Here is a 24,964-nt window from a genome sequence, read left to right as displayed (position 1 = left end):
ATTGCATGATTTCTACCTCATTCTGATGCTCCCTTCGAGACTGAAGTTTATATGCTTTAGATATCTGTAGATCTGGGTTCCACTTTATCTATTTTCAATATCTTTTCTTCTGGGTTTATTTCTTGGCTTTCTAATTTTTCAGTGCATATTCAATTCATTAATCTTCTCTTTTCCTATTTTGTTAACTTATGTTTATAAAGACACAATTTTTCCCCTAATGATGACTTTGATGACATGAAACTGACAAGCTTCTGCACAGACAGAATTAATGCACGTGGATAAGAAGGGAAATGGAGGGGAGAGAAGAGGAGGAAATCTTTGTATCAAATTTTTGGGATAAAAGTTTGGTGTACAGGATGTATACGCAATTAACAGCTAACTAGCTATGTCTACGTATCTATATATGAAGTGGTCAGAGGATAGGAACAGTTTCCAAAAGAATTGCAAAATACCCACAACCACATGGAAAAAATGCTCCAACTCACTAATAAATAGGAGAAATGCTGATCAAAATGCTCACACGGTGAAGGTGCAAAAGATGGCAATAGTCAATTTTGGAGGAAGATGAACAATCTGGTGCATTGTTGGTGGAGCACTATGAAGACCAATTTGGAATTTTACAAACAAAATGACTAAATTGCCACTTTCCTTTGGTCTAAAAATTCCACGAATGGGTTTGGACTCCAAGACGACCACTGGTAAGAAGACAATCTCTATATACACAAAATATTTACTGTGATAGCAAAGAATTGGAAACAACGCAGATAATCCTCGAGTGGGCCATACCACAAATTGGTACATGAATGTACGCTATAAGAAATGAAGTGTGGTAGGAATTCTGGGAAGCATGGAAACCCTACATGAACAGATGTGAAGCAAAGTCTGCAGGGCCAAGAAAATAATGTACAGGCCTAAAACATGTCAATGGATAGAACCTCCAAAGGGAAAAAAAATCATCAAAAGTTGTTGAGGACCACGCTAAGTGTGGAAACCCGAGAGCCGGTAAAAAGTCAGGGATAACGGCACCATGGGATGGGTGGGTTCTCCAGTCCCGCCGTAGCTATGAATCACAGCACATTAGAGAGATTAAAGGAATGTTTTGCTATTCTATCTTTATCTTACTCTTTGAAGTAGAGCTAACAGGCCCAAGGAAAGCCAGACATAACCCAAAGAATCAGAAATATCTGTCTGAAGGTCATAAAGCAAATTTCCTGACGCAGACATTGCTTGAGAAAAAATGTTTGCATTTCTTTAAATAGTAATAATCTTGGTGAACTTAGAACATGTATATCTGTATAGAGATGAAATAAATCAGAGGCAGAGGTAGAGGTAACAGGCAAAGAAGTAAAAGAATGCAACGGCCTCTCAGTCTCCTTGTATCATGATCGTCCTCTCACATGACACGATCTGTTCTGCCGGGCAGATTTAGATCCCAGCAGTCACTAGCAGGTGGCTCCCGTGACAAAAAATGAAGGCTGAAAAATCAGAATCAGATTGGCTCGAAAGAAGATGCTATCGGCCTGTTCCTTTGGAGAGGCAGGGATTCACAATGTTGTGCAGTGCAAATGCTTTCGCTTTTTCAATGTTGTGATTGCTTATGCTTTTTTCTCTTCATTTTTTCCTAATGTTTTTTTAAAAATATCCTCCCCAAAGCCCCCAATATGGAAGGGGATACTAGGGGGTAATAGAGTGATAGGAAAAAATGCCATGGATACAAATTTATTTTGAAAACAAAAGCTCTGTTGACTTTGAATAATTTCACATCTGTCCATGGCCCAAAGCACAAGGAGGTCAGAGATCGCGCCAGAGTGTGGGTTCCACTGATGGACGCACGATAAAAAGTCCCAATGTTAATGCCAGAAGGGCTTGCACAGAGCAGTGAGTCCAGCGCGTTCTCGTTTTACACGGGACAACATGAGGAAAAGGGACGTGGCCCCCGCTGGCACATGGCACCCAATGCCTCCTGAGGAACAAAACCTCCACGTTTGGGACCCTGCATAGCAGCACGTGTGGGTTTCTCCCTTGTATTGTTTCCCTCCACAAGTCCTTAAGGACGGGGTCTCTGATGGGTGTCTCAGCCCACGCCAATCCCAAGAGGCCCTCAGAAGACACTTCTAGGTACCCAACTCCTGATGGGCCGTCTGTCCTGGAAGGAAACCTTCAGGCTGCCCCTGCTTGATGGGATTGGCCTCCACCTGGGCTTCAAAGAGGCATCAGCTACATAATGCATGAAAAATGGGCTGAAATGAGCCCCACAGAATCCCATCGCTCCGAGGGCCTCCAAGGCCTTCTAGGCTAGGCCAGGTGTTCCAAACCTGGCGTTCGCAAATGGGTGGAGGGATTGGGTAAATAGTTGTAGTTTAACAGTCTTGGTTTTCTTTGTGATCCTATGTATTTGACTCTGCACACACACAGAAGAGGAACGTAACCAGCTTGCCCTAATACAAGTTATGAAACCTGTTCTAGCCAAGCTCTGCGGCCCTCTTGAGGAGCGAGGCCTTCAGCCTTAGCTAGAAGGTTGCTAGGAACAGGAAACTACTCTGCCCTCATCCCACCGTTTGGGAGGAAAGAAAACAACGCAGAGGCTCAAAGCCTCCTTCTGGCTGCTTGGGGAGCTTACAATCAGAGTCCAGAGTACTCTGCAGTTGTTGTCAGAGCCCCCAAGACAAGAGCTCCACATACACACTGGGCCACTTCTCCATCCCTGGAGGCACCCGCTCCGGTCGGAGGCCATAACGACTGCAAGGGCTCCCCTAGAGCCCTGCACGTCCGACATGGGGCACAAGGCCCCCAAGGTGGCCGCCCCCGTGGAGCCCAGTGGCGGCCTCCTTCTCTGGTGCTAATTGACTGTTCTCTCAGGTCTGGCTGCCGGCAGCCATACTAATGAGGTTTCCAAAGGAGGCTGCAGCACAGAGATCTGGAAAGCTGATCTAAGTGCAGCTCTCTAAATGACACTCTAGAAGCTGTCGACAAAAGACCTCATTGTGTTTCCTGTTGCCAGGCAGCAGCAACTTACACAGACACTCATCAAAGAACTTTAAAGTCATAACTAAGATTATATTCATTATGAATTTTGAAAACAGTGCCTATAAAATGCTCCTCAAATTACTCTGCCTGCCTCCAAGGACAATTTTCTGCACTCTCGGCAAGTGGGAAAGACTCTTGTTCTCCTGCCGTTTGGCCCCTGGCATTTCATTGTGAAGGCGCTCCCCCAGACTGGCTAAGGGAGGAAGAACCCGGCCCCTCTGGGTCTAACTGCTGCGGGGGCACATCACGTAACATCCGGACCCTCGGTTAGCCCCTCTGTACAATGAGCCGGCACTGACCACCCTCGCAGGTCCGTCTCCCCGGGCCTGGAGCCACCACCTCCAAGTCACTCAAACTGTGTCGGACCCTCTCCTGCAGCCCGTCCCTCATCTCCGACTATTATCAGCACCCACACCCCCTGATCAGAATCCCTGCCGTCTGGAAGAGCCGCGGCATTTGCTGCCTTTCCCGTGTGGCAGGAGGGAGCAGGGGAGCAGCCCGGGGAGCCAGCCTGCTCTGTGGAAGCCAGCCCATCCAAACAGCAGGGGAGCGGGACCCCCAAGCTGCCACCAGGTGGTGCTGCGCTCAAGCGGAGACCCGAGCATCTCCTCTGAGCCTGCAGGTCCATACGGGGCCAGCTGCTCCCCAGGGCCCAGCCCACCGCTCCCACCCTGGCCCTGGCTCACTACTTGGGGCTCAGCAGAGACCCCCAAACCTCCACCACAAGGGAGCCCGGCTCAGAGGCAGGGCCTGCGGGCAGGAACTCTTAGCTGGGTGACTCTGGGCAAGGCATTTAGGCCCCGCCTGCCTCAGTTTCCTTATCTATAAAATGGGGCGGCATCTGCCTCCTGGGCTGTCTTGGGAGAAGAGAAATCAAATGAGATCAAATTTATAAAGCTTTTATCAGGGTGCCTGGCAAGAAACAGACATTATACAAATGATTATTCCCTTCCCCTCACTGCCTCCCTCAGCTTCCCTACTGTTAAAAATGGGGAAACTAGCCTAGATGCCCATAATTCGCTTATCCCTCCATATCAGATGCTTCTCTTCTTCGGCCCCATATATCACCAGGCCACGGTCCACGGAGGCAGGTACCCACCCAAGATAGGCCTACAGACAGAAAAAACGCCCCAGCTCACAAGGTTCTGGGAGTGCTCTATCCACTGCCCTACCAGCTGCCTTCACTCTAAAAATCCCAATGATGTCCCTTATACAGGCAGCCCCCCAGCTGCGTTAAATCCAGGAGCCCTCAGACACAGGGAGGGCCACAAAGAGTGGGTTCAACAGCAAAGTCCAGTCAATCCCATCTCTCAGGGCTGTCTGAATGAAGCACACAGTAGGACTTGCTGGTACAAGCTCATCTCAACCTCTCGGGGGAGACTTTGTGACACTAACATAAAAAGGAGGATGTGGTGAGGGGCAGGGATGGGAGTTCTTGACCACAATACCAATGGTCTAAGGTACATCATGAAAAAGTAATTCCATAATAAACAGCCCAGACTAAATGAATACTCTGAGATTTTCTTCTCTAAAAACCATCCCACTATCAGAAATGTCACTAGTATAATCCATCTGCCTACATGCCAGCCTCCCCTCAGCCCAGAGCATCAAGGGTTCCCATGGCAGCCACAGAGGGGTGGGCAGGGAGACTCTGCTGCAAGTCCTCAGGCTAACCTGAGTGGTTTAGCTGTCAGGTAAACTGAGGACCAGAATGTCTGAACCAGAAAACGCCATTTCCCACACTGGGCGTCTCTGTCGGAGCCCTCTCTCATCACAAAAAAAGATGGACGCCATCTTCCTCTCCCATCATACGCATTTCCCAAAGGAAGGAAAGTGATCTGCCTTTAGAGGGAAAATGAGCGGGTGCCCCTGACTTTCCTGGGCCCTGACTCCAGTGTGGCCTTTCAGAAAATGTTCAGCCTCGATTCTTTTTTCTTGCTTTTTAGGAAGGGACGGATCCCAATGGCATTTCTTTTGTTTGGAAAATCCTTCCCAGAGCTCTCAGCTGCTTTCTATGGGTCAGAAAAAGGATTAGGGTAAATCCACATTATAACAGGAACCATGAGCCTGTGTGCCCAATCCCTTCTTTGTAACTGGTCCACGGAGGACAACCTCTGAGCAGGGGCTTCCTAAACTTCATAGGCCTGAAAGTTGCTTGGGGGGAAGGAGTCTGGAAGACCAAGGGCTGCTGCCCAAGAGGTGACAGCCGGACACCTGGGCCCAGGATTGAGGGCTCCTGAAAGTGAGCGCTCTGGCTCAGGGCCGGGGCCTTCCCCAAGGCCACTGGGCACAGGCTCCCCTTCCTCATTCCGTCCATGCGTCCCGCAACATACCTCCGTCCACACAACTTCTGCTTCTTTGGAGTCGGGTGGTTCCCACAGACAAGCTACACATGGTTCTTCCCCTTCTTCCCCAAGAGAGGAATCCTGATGTGCAAACATTGTGTAATTCGGAGTTCAAGGTCAAATATTCTTCCTTAAGACCTGGAGCCTGGCCGGGTCAAAGAAGGATTCTGCCTTTCGGAAGGACTCCAATGGGTGTGGGGCATGTTCCAAGCCCCCCAGACCTCACTCACGGGTCATCAGCTCAAACCCTGGCCAGTCCAACACCAGCATCCCTCTCACACTTTCTCCTGTTTCCACGTACACATCCAACAGACTCGGCCGGTTTGGGTGAAAATCACCTTTCAACTAGAATCCCAGCATGCAGGCTGCCCACACGACCACAGAAGAGAAGGGGGCAGCTCACTAGCCGGCCTCCCAGCTTGGCAGCATGGGGAGCGGGGGTCCTCGTTCACTCCCCTGCTGGGGAGATCAAGGGGTGCCTCACTAGGTCACCAGACCAGCTAGCACTGGGCGGCTCCCCGAGTGACCGCAGAGATGCTGTTGGCTCCCCGGAGACGGACCTAGTCCGAAGTACCACATCCTGTGACCTGTGCTGAGAGCCCTGGGGCCGGCCCAAACGCAAGGATGGCTCAGCACACCTTTTCTGAGTCGGCCCAGGGCAGGGAGCCCACCTAGTGTCGGCAGCACGGTCCGCGGCAGCTGACAAACCTCCCTCCACTCTGGGCTCCTTGGGGGTTGGTCCTTCCCACCTGGGATTAAAAACTGTCCACCCCTGGCACAAGGCAGTGCCAGCCTGAGACAAGGGCAGGTTTCTCACTGAGCGCTCCAATAGCCCACATTTGGCACTGTCTATGTGCCAGGCCCTGGGCCAAGAGCTTTACGATCGTCCCCTTTGATCCTCACATAACCCTGAAAGGGAGGAGCTGCTATTATCTTCATTTGACAGATGAGGAAATGCAGGCGGAAGAGGGCTTTGTCCACGTGCCCAGGGTCACTGGAGGCCCCGGGGCCAAGTCGCCTTTGCTCTTCCCTGCTCTCCACTCACAATTCCCCCCACACCCTGGATGGCCCAGGTCAGGAGGCTCCCTCCTCTGTGATGTCCTCGGCCCTCCCCCCAAATCGTCATCATCACAAATCGCCCCTCTGCCCATGGGGCCGCCCCTTGTCTCTCTGCTGCTGACCACGCCTAATGCTGTACTGAGTGCTCTCGGAGACTGCTGACCACTGTGAAGGCCACAGCCAAGGTCATGGGGGGCTCTCCTGTGCCAGGCGGGGGGGCTTGCCATTCTCGATAATAACCTGGACAGGGAGCACAGCACTGTCCCAAAGGCTCCATGGGGACCCCAGATGTTAACATGAGCGAGCCCCTGTCCCAAAGGCTCCATGGGGACCCCAGATGTTAACATGAGAGAACCCCTGTCCCAAAGGCTCCATGGGGACCCCAGATGTTAACATGAGCGAGCCCCTGTCCCAAAGGTTCTATGGGGGGCCCAAATGTTCACGGGGCAGGGGCGTGCCTGGGAAAACAATCACTTTCCAGGAATCCCATGGAGAGAATGACAACTTGGAACACTGCAAGCTCGTTAAAGATTAAGTCTCTCAGAGGCATCTGACCATTCCCCAGCAAACACTTAAGCATTTCTGCCCCTCAGAGTGGAGCACAATTATGAGCCTTTTAAAGAAGAAGCCAGTTCATAAAGGGTCCCCTTTCAAGAGGGGACCACACAGTCTCCTGCAGAGTCTGGCAGGTTGCTCCCCGGCCTGGGACACTCAAAACCATTCACTCCCTTTGATTCCCCCAGCAAGGGGGAAGGACTGAGGACAGAGCAAGGTAAAAAGGAAGAAGTCTGGATCCTTGAGGAGGAGACCCTCCGGGAAGAATACAGCACGGGCAGAGGAAAGAAAACAAAATTGACGTACAAAACAAAAGCCGGTAATTGCGCTACACATGGCCCAGCACCGCGAGCTCCAAGCTCACGTGGCCCGGTTCTATCTAAGAGAATCACTTTCTCTTTGGCCCACATCATGAAACCAAGCTCACTGATCTTGTATTTGAAATCAAGCTGTTCTTATAATGCCAGTAAAGAACTGCCCCTCAAATCCTATTCAAGCATTCAGGGTAATCATGCAAATGTCCAGTGCAGGACAGTCTCTTTTATCGCCCAAAAAAAAAAAAAAAAAAAAAAAAGAAAGAAAGAAAAATCCAACTGAGGATTTCTTACAGTTGAGGGCAGAGTTGGAAACAATTCTGAGGAAACCTTTCTTCCAAAGGTGACTGTCGGAATGGGTACTGAGCCAATTCCTTGTGGTCCCCATTCAGAAAGGAGTATTCTGCAGAGTCCTTTCTCGGGGGCTCCCCTGGGCTTGCTTACGCTTATAGTCCCCCAGGATGTGCCTGCAGGACAGTGCCTTCTCAGTCTAACAGCAGAACTCGGGGCCAAAGGAGAGCAGAAGTCCCGACAGACAGGTCACCGCGGCTCATATGAGGTAACGGAGGAGGGAGTGAGGGGGGTTTACTAATAGGTTCAGCATTTCAGCTGTCATTCGGTCCTATGGAAAGACTGAAGATTCCAAGGAGCCCAACTCCCATGCAGAAGGCACCTAATGGACTTCCATCGATGCACTCATCTTGTCTCCCCCGGGGGCTCCCTCTGAAAGGGAGACATTTTGAAGAATCCCACTGAGCAGTGGAGAGCGGAGTCAGGTACTCAATGAGCCAAAAGGCCCCTTCCGGAGCCTGGATTTAATGAGTCAGTGACTCTCACCCCTGGACTCGGAGAGGAAAGCAAAGCTGACATCACTGATCCATGGGGCACACGCAGAAGGAAATCATCTCGCAACATTCGCCGAGAGTTTTTCCAGTTAACTTATAATGGGTTAAACAGTTAGTGAGGCACATAACCCCCCAGCTAATAAACACTCTAGTTTAGGGGAGAGTAATAACCTGATTGCAATCCTATGATTACCATGTATTTTCATTGCCAAAAGATGCAATACAATTTCATGGTTACTTGGCCCTGTAAGATAGAAATACCCCCACTTTTTAAGATATAAAAAGGCTTCTGACTAGGGTACTGTCAGTTCAGAAGTGATTCCATGGTACAAATGACTCCATTCATGCCCAAATTTAATTTCAGGAAAATTAACTCAATAAAGATGCCACAATTGTGCTTCACGTTTTAATATCTATTAGGAATTTTAGTGAAGTGATGCAGGGCCAGAGACCATGAGGAGATTCATTTCCTGCCTCCTCAAAATGCGACTGACTTAATACCTAATTTATCCTTAATGGGGACAGTGTTACCAGAGAACTCAGTGCTTAATGAGGGGGCCCATGTCTCCAATAGCATAACCAATGACAAAATCAAGAGCGCCGTCTGCACTTACGGGATGTTACATTTTGCTTCCTGTAACATCATCAGGCCGGATCGATCAAGCCGGGGCTGACAGCTCCTTCACCCCAACTGTCCAGCGGAAGGCTTGACATCCTGGCAAAGGGTTCCGGGCCCCGGCAAGCTAACCAGGGGGCCGGAGGGAAGCGGAGGAGTAAAATGGTAAGCATCTCTCCAGGAATCAGCAGTGTCAGAGCTCACAAAGGAAGCGTTTTTTTTTTAAATCACAGAAAAGAAATAAAAAGCCCCACAGAGAAAAGAACTCTTCAACAAATGCATCTTGAGCCTCTGAGCACAGGAAGTGAATGGGAACAGCTCTGCTCTCAGTGTCATGTGACAATCTAATTTTTAAAAAATAATGCTAATTATATGTATGATATAAACCATGTGCTCAATGGGAGAGGCCCGCCGGCAGGAAGCCAAAGCAAGGGAGCAGCTGCAAGTCTCCAAGACCAAAAGGACCCGCCGACCGCAGGAGAAAGTCAGAGCTGAGCAGGCCCTGGAGCATGGAAGGACAGGCCGGGGGACTGCAGGGTCCAGGACGGGGGACTGCAGGGTCCAGGCGAGGCCTCCAGAGTCTCCAACCAGGAAATTGCTACACGGCGAGATGCAAGGATAAATGTGGAAATGCTCTTGTCCACAGGGAGCTTACATTCTACAGACACACAGAGGAAAACAAAGTCATTCTGGGTATAAGAAACAGCCCTTGTGTGGATGGGATAGAAGGTGGGGACAGAAGGGCAAGCCAGAGCACCCCTGGGGGTGGCCGTGCTGGGAGAGAGAAGGGGGCAAGCCCAGGAAGCCAACTGGAGAAAGGGAAGAAGGAGGACGGCTGCTAGATTGTGGGGAGGCCGGCCCAGGCTCAGCGGGAAGGCCAGCCGTCTAGGGGCAAGAGGCTTATTTCTGTTTGAGTTCAAGAACCAGTGAGACCACAGCAGCAGAGAGGGATCCGGCCAGGCAGGTCACCTCAGGACCACAGGACCAAAGCTGAAGGGATGAAGGGGAGCTCTACAGTCTCACATTTCCCCTAATTTAGCCAGCTCATGCGATTAACTGACCCGTGAAACACCATTGGGTTTAATGGCAGCTTTTCCCAGTCACAACTAGAGATGTTAGGCAGGGCCATCCTTATGACCAAAAAGATCCCCATGGGACTGGACCACCTAGGAAATTTTCTAGAGAACAAAGGTCATTTGTCAAAAAACCAAAACCTCAAAAAGAGGGAGATTCAATCAAAACCTTTGGGAAAAAGATTGCTTTGGGGACACCTAATTTTTCAGTCACTTATTGTACTGCCCTTTATAGAAAATGTAGAAAACGGATGAATCATGAGTATCTCCTCATTGCACCAACTGCTGAGGAGCATCTAGGGAAAGTAAGGAGGGGCAGGGCCCAAGATCAGCAGGACAGAAGGGTCTCAACACGGCTGATTTCTAGGGTGCGTGATTTCACCACAAACAGAAGGATGTCCGGCATTTCTTTCTGGGGAGTTGAAACAAATAGCTACCACCACTTCACATGGGGACACCTCGATTAGAAAGAAAGTTGGGAAACATTTTTTACAGCCAGTGTTTCTGATAAAGGCCTCATTTCTAAAATATAGAGAGAGCCGAGTCAAATTTATACAAATACAAGTCATTTCCCAATTGATAAATGGTAAAAAGATATGAATTTCAGATGAAATTAAAGCCATCTGTAGTCATATTTTAAAAAAAAAGTTCTAAATCACTCATGATTAGAGAAATGCACATTAAAACAAATCTGAGGTACCATCTCAAACCTATTAGAATGGCTAATATGACAAAAAAAGGGAAAATCATTAACATTGGAGGGGATGTGGGAAAACTGGGACACTAACGCATTTTGTTGGTGGAGTTGTGAGCTGATCCAACCGTTCCAGAGAGGAATATGGAACTATGTCCAAAGGGCTATAAAACCTCGGATTCAGCAATATCCACTGCTAGGTCTGTATCCCAAAGAATCATTAAAAAGAAAAAAGGATCCACATGTACAAATATATTTATAGTAGCTTTTTCTGTGGTGGTAAAGAATTGGAAATTGAGGGGAGGCCCCTCAATCGGGGATTTGGCTGAACAAACTACTATTTGTGCCATAAGAAATGATACGCAAGAAGATTTCAGAAAAACCTACAAAGACGTAACAGGAACTGATGCTGAGTGAAGAAAGAAGAACTGGGAGAACATCGTACACGGTAACAATTAGACTGTGAGGATCAACTTTGACAGACTTAACCCTCCTCAGCAATACAACGAGCAGAGACAGTTCCCAAAAACTCCATCCCTATCTCGAGAAAGAACTATGGAGTCTGAATGCAGATTGAAGCGGACTGTTTTCACTTATTTCTCTTTCTTGTAGTTTTTCCCTTTTGCTGTGATTCTTCTTTCACAATGTGACTAATATGGAAGCTTAACATAAATGTACACGTATGGTCAACATGAGATTTCCTGCTATCTTTTGGGAGGAGGAGAAGTTGGCGAGGAAGAAAAACTTAAACTCAAAATCTTATAAAAGTGAACGCTGAAACTATTTTTATATGTAATTGGAAAATGTAAAATATTATTAAGTGAAAAAAAATTTTTTTTTAAAACAGGGATTTGTCCACACAGACAGAGCTTCAAAGACATAATTTTCAGGAAATAGCTAAATTCATGGAGTACTTCTCCATCCCTCTCTCTGCTGCCATCTGCCCAGGGACTACAGGAAGAGGGAACCCTTCCTAATGAGGAGACTGGCCCCACCACGTGGCACGCTATCCCCAGTCAATCAAATAGGAAGCGGTGATGACCGCTCTACCTTCAGAGGGGCAAGTCATCCGCAAGAAGGGTGCCGATGTCTGGTGCTGACATTCGCTCTCGCACCAAACTCCCTAGACAATACAGACCCTCTCCAGAGTGGAGCCTGAATCTGTCGGTCTTAATGTGCAGGATAATGTGGAATCGAAAATATGAGGAGGCCTGAGGAAACATCTGAAGGGATGGAGGAGAGAGGCCCAGGCAGGGGCCAGTCCCCTGACCTCTGCCAGGTCAAGGCCACCCAAAGCCTGATTCTCCGGATCCTCCACACCCCCTCTGAGGTCATCCCATTTGAGAACTGAAGGAAGGGGGAAGGGTAACTGAAGAAGAGGATCCTGGGAAGTGGGAGCTTTAAGTATTCAATGACAAGCACATAGAATAGGAGCATCAAGGAAAGGCAGAAAACCTTCCAGAGACTCAGAGCTCCCCCAGAGTGAGAGAAGCTGCCCCCCAGGGGATGCTGTGCAGCAGCAGCGGCCCCCCTCCCGGCCCTCCGGCCCCAGAGCCCGAAGTCAGGCCCCAGGAACGAGACCAAATGAGTGCTCACCTGGTAGGTGTCCCAGAGCCTGACAGTACACCGCAGGGGCATCTCCCTCATCAGCAAATTGTTCATCCATCGGAAGGCAAATTGCAGGTATTTCACCTCATGCTGGTCTAAATGCCGATGCACTTGTTCTGGAAAAAAAAATAATAAATAAATGAACAAAAGCTATGACTGAGAGCCACTCTGAGGGCCACAGAGGAGCCGGCTCTGAGCAAGACATGCAGCATGGCCGCTACCTGGCCAACTCGGGCTAATCCACTTTCCTCCCAGGACCTCGGTTTCTTCATTTATAAAACGAAACAGTAGGATTAGATGTTCTGGCCAGCCCTGACCTTCCGTGTTCTCACCCCCCTCTCAGTTCTGACAATCCCTGTTCTCGGCCCCCTCCCAGCTCTGACACCCTGTATAAATATATAACTGAAACTGATTGAATCAAGACTCAGTTCTCCAAAAGCTTACTGAGGAAAGCCCAGACGCCGCCCAGAAGCACCGCCAACCCAGGTTCAGCATTGACCCCCACTCTGCTGCTGGGGACAAGATCCCTTATAGAACAAACCCCATGTTCATGACGCTGACTTCCAACATGACAGGAAGTCCGGGCCGGTCAGCGATGACAGTCCCCAACAGTCAGCCCATGTCTGACTCTGGCTGCTCTAACTTCACAGGAAATCTCCCTCAGGAGATTCTCAGGAGACAGGCAAGGCCTAAGTATATTCTACTTGCCTCTTCATAGCAGCCCCAATGTCCGAATCTTAAAGAAATCCCACTAGAAAGTTCAGAGCGAAGGCTCAGCTTGTGCAGAGAAGGCCCAGAGATGAGAGAGGCACGGGGAAAGACAGAAAGGATCCACAGGCTGCAAAGAGCTGGTGGAAAGAGCCCGGTGGGTGGGACCGAGCTGTCTGCCCGGGACCTGGCTGCACATTTCAGGGGGGACCCCCCAAGATTCCATCTACCAAGGGCGTGGGCTTCTCTGCATGGAAGTGCATGAGATCTTAAGCCCGGGACTGGCTTCTTTAAAACTTTGGAGTGGGCTCTGACACCGAGGTTCTGATCAGCGAGAGATTCAACTCTGATGAACACTCGAGAATCAGTAGTTTAGAAAATGACTGAATTCACTGAACCAGGAGAGGAAAAAAAAAAAAAAAACAAGAAAATGATTTCCTACGAATATGCAGCTTGCTGCTGTACTATGAAAAACAGCAGAGTGATGATGACAGTTCTGGGGAGGAAAATAAGTGAGTCAAAACAAATTACCCGAGGAATAAAGGAACAAGACACAGGTAGTTCCTGCAATTTACATCCAACAAAAGGAGAGTTTCTTTTGGCGGCTGATTTTTTTTCTAGATCTGTCAAAGGAGTCAGTCCTCCCCCAAGCACCCCCTAAGAGGTCTGCTCCCTTCACTCTCTCCATACAGTCCAAGCACGATCTGATTCTGCACAAATCGGGGCGAGTCCCGAGCACTCGTGAACCCCAACTCCACATCAAGGTGTCATTAATGGGGATTCAAAGGCTGATTGTACTCTAATTCAGCCTCAGCAGACGCCATAAATCACAGGCACTCCCTGTGCCATCTCCCACACATCCAGAGCTGGGGCTTCTGAAGTCACTCCTCCTCTGTCCAGCTGAACTCTACCCCAAAAGGGTATAATGCACGAGGAACAACAGTGTACTTTTATAAAGCATGCCAGGTTGTTGTTTTTCTAATTTTTCATATAAAAATTTCAACATTAATTGATTTTATGTTCCAAATTCTCTCTCTCCTCTTTCTTTCTCTCCCCATCCTTACTTACCCAAGATAGCAAGTAATCTGATAGAGGTTAAATACCTCCATGTTTGTCATGTTGTGTAAGAAAAAACTAAACCAAAAGGGGAAAAACCATGAAGAAGAAAAAAACAAATAAAAAGTGAAAATACTACGCTTTGATGTACACTCTGCCTCCATACTTCTGTCTCTGGATGTGACTGGCATTTTCCAATCCAAGTCTACTGGAATTGCTTTGAATCACCATGCTGTTGAGAAGAGCCACGTCCATCACAGTTGATCATCATGTAATTTTGCTGTTGCCGTGTACGACGATCTCCTGGTTCTGCTCACTTCCCTCAGCGTCAGTTCCTGTCAGTCTCTCCAGGCTCTCTGAGGCATCGGGCTGGTCGTTTCTTATAGAACAATAGTGTTCCATAACATTCATGCACCATAACTTGTGCAGCTATTCCCCAGCCGATGGGCGTCCCTTTAATTTCCAGTTCCTTGAGCTGCCACAAACACTTTGGCACATGTGGGTCCTTTTCCCTCATTTACGATCTCTTTGAGGCAGGGGCCCAGTGGAAGCGCATCAGGTTTGCGAGGAGCTTTTCTGAGATCACTGACAGGGCCTTTAGTAAGAGCTGCACCCCCATGGGCTTCACCAGCTGTGGCCAGCACTGCATGGATGCACACGTTTACATCTTCTCTCAATAGTGCACACAAGATCTCCTGGGGAGAGTCCGCAGGAACTCAGTGAAGCCCGGCGATCCCTCAGCCATCTGTCACTACCACCACTTCCAATCAGCTTCCCTGGAGCCCACACCCTTCACAAGGTGACCCAGGATTCCTGAGTGGGGGGGGGAGGCACATTGCGGGGGACCCTCAGCCTGAGCTCCTTCCCTTGGAAACTCGACTGGGTAACAGAAACTAACAGGTCCTGCCGAGAAATCAGGTATCGCTGTGAAGAGGCAGCGCACAGGAGTGAATAGTGTTCTGGGCAGGAACCCTTCCATCATCGTGAGGCCCGTAAGCCCTCCCAGAGCCTCAGTTTGCCTCTCTGTAAGACTGGGCCACCACAGCACTCACCTCACGGTTACTGCAAGGCCAAATCTGTAAGGAAGGCCCTGGCGATGGTGGCGATGGCAATGGAGCTGCATCGGAATACCACGCTGACTCACACCTGGTTACTGGAAGGGATGGAAAGAGAGCCTTCATCCTGGATCACCTCCAAGCTGCATTGCAAGGACACTCTCTGAGGGGCTCCTCTCACAGCCTTTATCTCCTCTGAGTACGGACATTGTAACCCTTGCTCATCCAGGCCACAGAAAGGACTTTGGACCTGCTACCAATGGTCCAAACATCACCCGAGTCACCGGCTGTGCCCCAAGACAGGCAAGAGAGGCATTTCTGTCCCAATCCAAGGAAAGCCTCAATTGGAGAGACTGTGACTTCTGGTTCTTGGCTATGGGGTGAGCACAAGATCCCCTCCTTCTCTGGCAGAAGAACAGAAGAGGTACAGCAATCCATTACTGATGAGTTGCTTATTGAATCCATCAATGAAAGGACAAAAAGCAAGAAATTTCAGTCACTACCGCCTCTCCCAGCCCAGCATCCTCGATGCCCAGTGACGTTCTAGTGCAAGGGCCTACCAAGGAAAACTTGTTGAAAAATGGGTCACCCAAGCCTTTGGCAAGACTGATAATTTATATACATCAAAACCGTAAAGGTATATGCTGAAAAGATTCATTTTTTCTCCATTATAAGTAATTGTGAACAGATGCTCTCTCGCTGATAAAGGTAATTTGGTTGGCAATAATTCTAAATTTAAAATTTCCATTTCACTGGAAGTAAGTATGTACATGTAATGAATGAGCAAGCAAATGTAATTATTGTCAACTTTCAGGCTTAAAATATTTTTTCATAAAATACTTAGGCAGCAGTTTAGTATAATTTTATTGTTGGAAAGTCACAAGAAATTATACTTTCCGTATCAAAATTCAGAAGAAACAAGGCCGATGTTGGTTTGATATGTTCTGCAGCACTTTCAACAACGGCTTCTCCACAGATTGGAAATTCTGCTGAAACACACTGACTTCTCAATTAAAAATAAAAATAAGTTATGCACATTGTGTCTCCTAGATTTATGCTAAAAAGCAACAAATGTGTATTCCGTTGACTTGGCATGGATAAACATTCATTTTTCACAGAGATATTTACTGGTCTAAGAGTTCACTCAGTGTCTGGTTCAAACAGGAGTTTCTTTATGACAAAAGTGGAAAATGATGAAAGCTGGAGGGGCTGTGGGAAATATCACATTAGGCTTGTGCCCCCAAAGGAATCAGAAAGAAAAGGACACATATAGACAAAAATAGCAAGAGTAGATGTGTGTGTGTGTGTGTGTGTGTGTGTGTGTGTGTGTAAGTAAGCTAAGTAAATAAATGTCCATCAGCTGGAGAATGGCTGAGCAAGGCATGGTGTGTGAAGGAGATGGAATGTCACAGGCTGCATGAAGAGCTGGACTCCTCCGTATGATCCGATGTTCGACATCGGAACCAAAACTCCCATGAGCACCAAGTCGCTCCTGGCGCTCACAGAACCCAGGGTCCAAGAGACACGGTAGGTCCTGGATAAGGCCTTCCCCAGAAGCCCAATAGCTGCCCTCTTAGGTACCATCTCGAATGAAGATGAGATTGTGGACCGAGTCCAAGGACCACACTCACAGGTGGGACAAGCTGAAGCAGGAGGTGCAGCGCCTCCTCTGGAAACAGAACCCTTGCACCCATCCAATTCAGGGTCCCTACATCTAACTCCACACAAGGAGGTCTGGAGCACAAAACTGATAGCTTGGAGAGAAGCAGCCCAGAGCTAGCCCCTTACTGCTCCCTCAGGCAAGGATCCTGAGGCCTTTCCAGACATCACCTGGGCTTAGAACCTTGGGTTCTCTAGCCCACACAAGAGCTGGTTGGCAAGGGCGGTTGTTAAATTATTCTGCCCTCAGGGCTGTCTGCCTGGAGGTTCTAATTAAACCATCAGAGGCACTTTCTGTTTTCCCTCCCAGCAGGCACAAGTGCCCCCTCACCCCTGGTGTGGAGAGTGGGGGAGATCCAGAGCTTGGTCCTTTGAAGGAAGCAGAGACAGCTCTCCAGTCACCGCTTCTCTGAAGGCCAGGTCCAAGGAGCTTCCCCTCGCAGGGGAGGACCCGAGGCCCTCATCCTTGGGAGGATAACAGGGAAATCTGTCCTCATGAAATATTGCTGCCAGGGGCGGAATCCAGGAGAATGGATTCTGCAAGAGAGCCAGGCTTTATTAGGACCAACCAGGGACATTCTCTCTCATCAGTTGGTAGTTTTCAAGTGTCATTCAACCCTGGAAACAACATTTTCCCACTTCTCTGTCTGCAGGGACACTGCCTCATATTCGCACTGCCCTTCCCATTCTACTTCATCTCCACCTCCTGAGATGGTAGTTTATTCACTAGGGTTCTCTAAACTACAATCTATTATCTGTCAAGAGGGACAGTTTTATTTCCTCATTGCCTATTTTTATTCCTTCAATTTCTTTTTCTTGGTTAATTGCTATAGCTATAAATTCTGATACAATTCTGAATAACAGAATGGCCATCCTTGCTTCACTCCTGATTTTATTAGAAAAGTTTCTAGCTTACCTGTTACAGATAATGCTTGCTGGAGGTTTTAGATAGACACTAAACATTTTAAGAAAGGCTCCAGTGATTCCCAAGCTCACTAGTGTTAATAGGAATGAATGTTGGTTTTTGTCAAAGGCTTTTTCTGTATCTATTAAGATGATCATATAATTTCTGTAGTTATTGTTATTGATATGGTCAATTTTGCCAACAGGTTTCCTAATATTGAATCGACCTTGCATTCCTGGCTTAAAATCCACTTGGTGATCTCCTTGCTAATATTTTATTTAAAATTTTTGCATCCAGGAGAACTGTTTGGTTCTGCAAATATGTATTATATCTAGGATATACTGCAATATATTTAACATATATAGGACTGCTTGCCATCTTGGGGGGGGGGGGGGGAGGGAGGGAGGGGAAAAAACGAAACATAAGCGAGTGCAAGGGATAATGTTGTAAAAAATTACCCTGGCATGGATTCTGTCAATACAAAGTTATTATTAAATAAAATAAAATTTAAAAAAATAAAATAAAATAAAATAAAATTTTTGCATCAAAATTTATTAAGGAAATTAGTCAACATGTTGTTTTATCTGTTTTTCCTTTCTCTGATTTAGACATCAAAATCATATTTGTGTCAAAAAATAAATTTAGTAGAACTGCTTTCTTTGCCTGTTTTTCTAAGTAGTTTGTATGGTATTGGGAATAATTATTTCTTAAATGTTTAGTAGCATTTACTTGCAAATCCATCTGGTCCTGGGGATTTTTTCCTAGGGAGTTCACTGATGACTTGTTTAATTTCTTTTTCTAAGACAAGGTTATTTAAGTTTTCTATTTGCTCTTCTGCTAATCTGGGCAGGTTACATTTTTGTAGATATTCATCCATTTCATTTAGACTGTTGGTTTTACTAGCATATAATTGGAAAAATAACTCCTAAAAATTACATTAATTGCATCTTTATTGGTGCATTCATCCTTTTCAATTTTTACTAGTAATTTGGTTTCTTTCTTTTTTAAAGCAAATTAACCAATGGTTTATCTATTTTATTAGTTTTCTCATAAAACCAGTTCTAGTTTTATTTATTAGCTCAATGGTTTTGTTGTTTGGCCTTTTTTTTTTTTTTTTTAACTCTTAATCTTATTATTCTCTTCCTGGATTTTCAAGATTTCCATCTTGTTATTTAATTGGAGGAGAGTTTAACTTGTTTTTTTTTTTTTAATTGCCCACCCAATTCATCGATCTACTCTTTTTCTTTGGATGATGTATGCATGTAGAGGTAGAAATTTTCCCCTAAGTAATGTTTTGGCTACATCCCAAAAATTTGGGAAAGCAGTCTCATCGTTGTCATTCTCCTTAATGAAATTATTGTTCTTATTATTTATTCCTTGACCCATTCATTCTTTAACATTAATTTCTAATTAGCTTTTGAACTATTATTCAATGTAAATTCAATTATAATATGGTCCAAAAAGGGCATATTTAACATTTCAGTTTTTCTGCATTTGGTTGTGAGGCTTTTATGTCCTAATACACAGTCAATTTTTGTGAAGGTACCAGTTGAGGTTTAGCTGAGAAAAAAATATACTAACTACTATTCTCATTCACTTTTCTCCAGAAGTTTATCTTTAATTATTCTAAGATTCTATTCATCTCCAAGACTTTTAGCTAGTTCTGAGAAAAAAAAGTTCACATTAGTACGCTTTTACTCTCTTTTTCCTTCTGTAATTCATTTAATTTTTTTTCTTTTCTTTTAGAATTTGGGTCTCAAGTCATTTGGTGAAGTTTTGCTGAGTTGATGACTCTTGGTTGTAATTACAGCTCTTCTGTCTTCCAGAATATTGATTCCAAACTCTTTATTCCTTTAATATGGAAGCTGCTAAATCTTGGGTGATCCTAACTGAGGCACCATACTGAGGCACCATGATATGTGAACTGTTTCTTTCTGAGCAGCTTGCTATATTTTCTCCTTGACCTGAGAACTTTGAAATTTGGCTGTAATATTCCTTAAGGGTTTTCATATTGAGATCTCTTTCATTATGATTGGTGGGTTGTTTTAATTTCTAAAACCCTCTCAATTCTAAGATATTGGGGCAGTTTTCCTTGATAATTTCTTGAAATATAAAAGTCCCCAAAATTATCTCTGAACAAATTAAAAGAGGTAAAAGTGAGAGGAAACACACTTTTGAGAATGAAAACAATAAGTAGAATTAACTAAATGGGAAAAGAGGACAAAAAAGCTAAATGATTTTCTTCAGTTCTTCAGTATGAAGAAAATCATACATTAAAAACTAGAATTTGGCAAATGGAAGCTAATGACTCTATGAGATATCAAGAATTAGTCAAGCAACCTCAAGAAAATGAGGGGGAAAGTAGAAAAAAATATATAATATCTCCATGGAAAAACAACTGACCTACAAAAGATCTAGGAGAGACAATTTTAAAATTATTGGACTACCTCAAAGCCATGATAAGAGTGTGGATGGCATCTTTCAAGAAATCATCCAGAATGTTGGAGGGGATGCGGGAAAACTGGGACACTAATGCATTGTTGGTGGAATTGTGAACGAATCCAACCATTCTGGAGAGCAATCTGGAATTATGCCCAAAAAATTATCAAATTGTGCATACCCTTTGATCCAGCAGTGTTTCTATTGGGCTTATATCCCAAAGAGATACTAAAGAAGGGAAAGGGACCTGTATGTGCCAAAATGTTTGTAGCAGCCCTATTTGTAGTGGCTAGAAACTGGAAAATGAATGGATGCCCATCAATTGGAGAATGGCTGGGTAAATTGTGGTATATGAATGTTATGAAATATTATTGTTCTGTAAGAAATGACCAGCAGGATGAATACAGAGAGGACTGGCGAGACTTACATGAACTGATGCTAAGTGAAATGAGCAGAACCAGGAGATCATTATACACTTCAACAACGATATTATATGAGGACATATTTTGATGGAAGTGGATTTCTTTGACAAAGAGACCTAACTGAGTTTCAATTGATAAATGACGGACAAAAGCACCTACACCCAAAGAAAGAACACTGGGAAACGAATGTGAACTATCTGCATTTTAGTTTTTCTTCCCGGGTTATTTATACCTTCTGAATCCAATTCTCCCTATGCAACAAGAGTCTGCAAACATATATTGTATCTAGGATATACTGCAACATATCCAACATATAAAGGACTGCTTGCCATTTAGGGGAGGGGGTGGAGGGAGGGAGGGAAAAAAAATCGGAACAGAAACGAGTGTCAATATAAAGTAATTATTAAATAAAAATTAAAAAAAAAAAAGAAATCATCCAAGAAAACTGCCCTATTATCCTACAATTGGAGGGCAAAATAATTATTGAAAAAAATCTACCGATCACCTCCTGAAAAGACTAATCTTTTCTGTCTTGGCCAGAAGCCCTAAGAGTTATTTATTTGGAAATTGTTGTTGTTTGACTAGGCAAAAGACCCCATTCTTTGCCTCACTTTCTTTCTCACACTAATCGTTGAATGGATATTGTCTCAGTCTGAGACCTATTGAAGACCTTAACTTAAAAAAGGTCTAGGTCTCCCACTGCATCCAGGGCCATCTCCAGTCTTCCTGTTCAATATCTGGATCCAAATGGCTCTGAAGGGGAAAGTGAGACAGGTGACCTTGCCCAGCCTTGCCTCACTTAAATCCAAAAGACCTATGACAAATACTATCTCTCTCTGGAGAAAAAAATTATCAAAACTAAATACAGATGGAAGCATACTTTTTAAAGCATTATTTTTCTTGTTTTCCTTTTGTTGGGGGATTGTTTTTTTCACAATATGACTAATAGGGGAATAGGTTGTGCATGACTGCACATGTATATATGAAACTGCTTGACTTCTCAATTGGGGGAGAAAGAGGAAAAGAGGTTGAGAATTTAGAACAAAAACTTTTTAAATGATTTTTAAAAATTATTTTTCCATTTAATTGGGGAGAGGTTGAATAAAATATTAAATGCAAAAAAAAAAAAAATCTCTCTCGTTGATTTGTTTTCCAGGTCAGTTATCTTGCCAATCTCATTTTCCAATGAGATATTTCACATTTTCTTATTTTATTCTTTGGATTTATTTTGTTGGGGTTTTTTTTTGTCATTTCTTCCTTTTTTGTCATTTTATGTGCATAATTCCAAATTGCTTTTTTAAAATTTGTTTTTGACACACATTGCTTTATGAATCATATTGGAGAGAAAATGTTTTATTGTTTCTTGAGGTTTCGTGTAGTCATTAAGCTTTCACTTGTCCAATTCCATTTTTTAAGGAATTGTTTTCTTGAATGCACTTTTGTTATAACCTATCATTTCTTCTTTTTAAGGAATTATTTTCATCACTGAATTATTGTACCTCTTTTTCCATTTTGCTAATTCTATTTAGTAGGGTATTATTTTATTCAGTAATTTTTATGTCTTTTTTAACCAAGATATTAACTGTCTTTTTATAACTTTCTTCATTTGTTTTCATTTCTTTAACAATTTTTTTCCTCTACTGCTCTTATATGATTCTGAAAATCTTTTTCAACTTTTCTGGGAATTTTTGTTGGGCTTATGACCAAGCCACTTTTTTTTTTTTTTCCTTTTGAGGTTTTGCTTTAGCTATTTTAAATTCAACATCTTTTGCATTTTCTTCTTGTGGCTTGGTCTTCCTTATCACCAATAGTAGCTCTTTATGGCCAGTTTCTTTTTTGTTTGCTCATTTTTCCATCCTACTTTTTGATTTGAAATTTTGTGTTAAAGGACTCTGTTCTTTACATGAAAATGTATGGACTCTGTCTCAAGCTTCAGGGCTTTTATTTTATTTGGGTGTTTTGTATATTTGTTTTTCGTTTTTTGCACTGCTGTTTTCAGAGTCAGTTCTGAGAATCTGGAAGTTTTCAATACATCTCATGTAGTATGATTTGGGGAGAGTCGTGGTCCCAGCAGTCTTGGTCTGCAATCTGGTCCTTACTCAGGAAAGGTCTCTGATTCCTTGGGATTGCAATTTATACTACTCCTCAGGGTCCCTCCTCCGTTGGTACCAGAAACAATGCTGTTCACCAGAGTTCTTGATCCCTTGAAGCAAAAGTCGTACTTCCCCTTCCTCTTGACTGAGGTGCTCCTGTAGAGACCCTAGAATTGCCAAACTGGCCGGCCTCCATGGGAGCACAAGGTAGTCTGTGATTTCTAACTACTTGTCATATCTCCCTACTATCTCTGATTCCATCGCCATCACCAGGTCCCATCACGGCTGCTTCATCCACACGGGCCCCAGAACAGTCTCCCCTCGTGTCACAGGTTGTTCTTTGAGACCCCTTTGTGGCTGTTGGCTGAACTTTGCACTCTGACCTTTTATTGGCTCGGCCCTTGAGGGGCTATTTTAAAGTTGTTTGGGAGAGTTGGGAGGGTTTAGCTCAGAGCTGCTCTACTCTACTACCTTGGCTCTGAACCAGAAGTAGCACCTTATACATTTATTCACGTGGCATTTATTATCTACAGCTGCTGCTCCCATGATGACTGACCTACTTCTCCCCTGGATTATAAGCTATTCCTGTGGGACACAGGGAAGGCACAAAATCCATCACACTCTATTGTTCTCATACAAAGTCACCCACCGGAGAAGGGGCAAAAAAGAATGCTCTGGGCCTCAGGAGATGTGGTCTCAGCAGAGCTGAAGCCCCTGTTCCACACTGGTTGTGGGCCGGTAGATAAGCCATTTCCCTTCACTGAAGACTCTGTGTCACCAGAGACAGCAAGCAAAGAAATCGTGGGGGATGTTCTGGAATGGGGAAGCACTGTGCAGGAAAGTCAACTCTAGCTGGAGTGCACAGGGCCTCAAATGCCAAGTTAGCCGATTCGTGTTTTATGTAAAGTAATGGGGAGCCACTGAAGGGTTAGATGGTGAGGGGACAGACAGTTTTAGTTCAGGGATCTGCAAAAAGTGAACCAAAACTTTTTCAAGAGGGCAGCAGAGAGCTGCTCCATCCAAGGGGCAGGCAGTGGGATGAGGAATGGGGCAGCAATCATCTAATAATAAAATATATCATTCGGCAGCACATTAAAGCATCCTTCTTAAAACCACTCAGTGAAATGGAAAATACATCAACACCCCATTTTGGAGATAAGCTGCTAAGGTGGGAAGAGGATATTCTGCCATTCTTCAGTCATGTCCAACTCTCTGTGACCCCATTTGGAGTTTTCTTGGCAAAAATACTGGAAAAATTTACCATTTCCTTCCCCGGTTCATTTAACAGAGGAGGAACCTGAGCCAGACAGGGTGAAGTGACCTGCCCAGAGCCACACAGCTAGGAACTGTCTGAGGCTAGGTTAGAACTCAGGAAGATGAGCCTTCTTGACTCCAGGCCTGACTCTCCACTGTGCCCCCTACCCAAGGGGTAAGGTGACTAAGCAAACAGGTAGAGTGTCCCTACCCATAAGCCCTCAGGCAGAGCCCAGAGGACGGTGAGGATGGTCAAAGGAAGGGGAAGGTCAGCCCCGTGCTATGAGTAGCCCCACATCAAAGCAAACAATAAGACTTTAAAACTGTAAAAGGAAACTGGGGCAGGTAGGCGGGAATCTCATAAGGAGCTGAGAGGCAGTCTCCTGGTCAGCCTGTTATCAGCAAGAGCCAAGTGCTGAAGAACCCTCGTTTGGGATGGAAGGGGCCATCCCGGGCCTGCCTGGAAACATTCAGCTGGGATGTGTCCGATCGGCTGGAGGCCCCAGGCAGTGGGCACTCCGCTGCCCCCTTTCTCCGATGCCCACTGGCAGCATAAAGTCAGCACTCCCTCCTCTCCAACACTGCCTCTTTGTGCCCCCCGGCCACCCAGGTGCAAAGGAGAACGGGCCATCCTTCCTCTCTCCAGCAAACCCTGATTAAGCACCTACTGAGAGTGCGAGCTGGCACAGGGGAGCGCCGTCACTGAAAGGAACGGGCAGAATCCGAGATGAGTTTGCTCATGGGCAGACCCAGAACACGCGGCCTCCGAGGCGCCAAGATTCAGAACGAGCGGGGGGTCTGCAGGCCAGCCTCCCTAACCCCCCAGCTCGGAGAGGAGAATATGGCGTGATTCAGGCAAGGTCATCGCATTCTCTCTGTGCAGCACCCACTTCGCAGGGTTTGGGGGTGCTCACGGAGGATCATCTCTGTAAAGGGATTCGCAAACCCGAGCGCCACCAAAACGGCAGCTATTACAGACCGCGGTGCCGCGCAAGCGGCTAACTCGGAGAATCCTCAAAAGATAGATGAATTTACAATGAAACATTCTCTCTCCAAAATGACAGTATTTATCCCAGCTGTAAGTGAAAATGCGTGCGCCTACGAGTTCCCATGCAGCAATAACACTGGAAAAACCACTCCAAGTCCAAATGTGTCTGAGCCGGAGAGGGCTGACGTCGCTGACTGCTGACAGCCCGCGGCCTGGGCCTGGACACGCCGCCAACTCTGATCAAGGGTGA

At 45.7% G+C, this 24,964-nt stretch overlaps 1 protein-coding gene across 2 annotated transcripts in view; it reads right to left on the bottom strand.

The window, feature by feature from the left end:
* The window catches only part of TBC1D22A (TBC1 domain family member 22A), a 271,714-nt gene that overhangs the window by 70,183 nt on the left and 176,567 nt on the right, over positions 1-24,964 (bottom strand). For both annotated transcript variants that reach the window (XM_051963006.1, XM_051963007.1), the window contains one exon: positions 12,125-12,252. In XM_051963006.1, coding sequence (XP_051818966.1) covers positions 12,125-12,252 — 128 coding nt within the window. The remainder of the gene's footprint in view (positions 1-12,124; positions 12,253-24,964) is intronic.

The sequence above is a fragment of the Antechinus flavipes genome, chromosome 5, assembly GCF_016432865.1.
Source record: "Antechinus flavipes isolate AdamAnt ecotype Samford, QLD, Australia chromosome 5, AdamAnt_v2, whole genome shotgun sequence".
In the NCBI taxonomy this organism is placed as follows: domain Eukaryota; kingdom Metazoa; phylum Chordata; class Mammalia; order Dasyuromorphia; family Dasyuridae; genus Antechinus; species Antechinus flavipes.
This window is presented reverse-complemented; position numbering and strand designations above follow the sequence as displayed.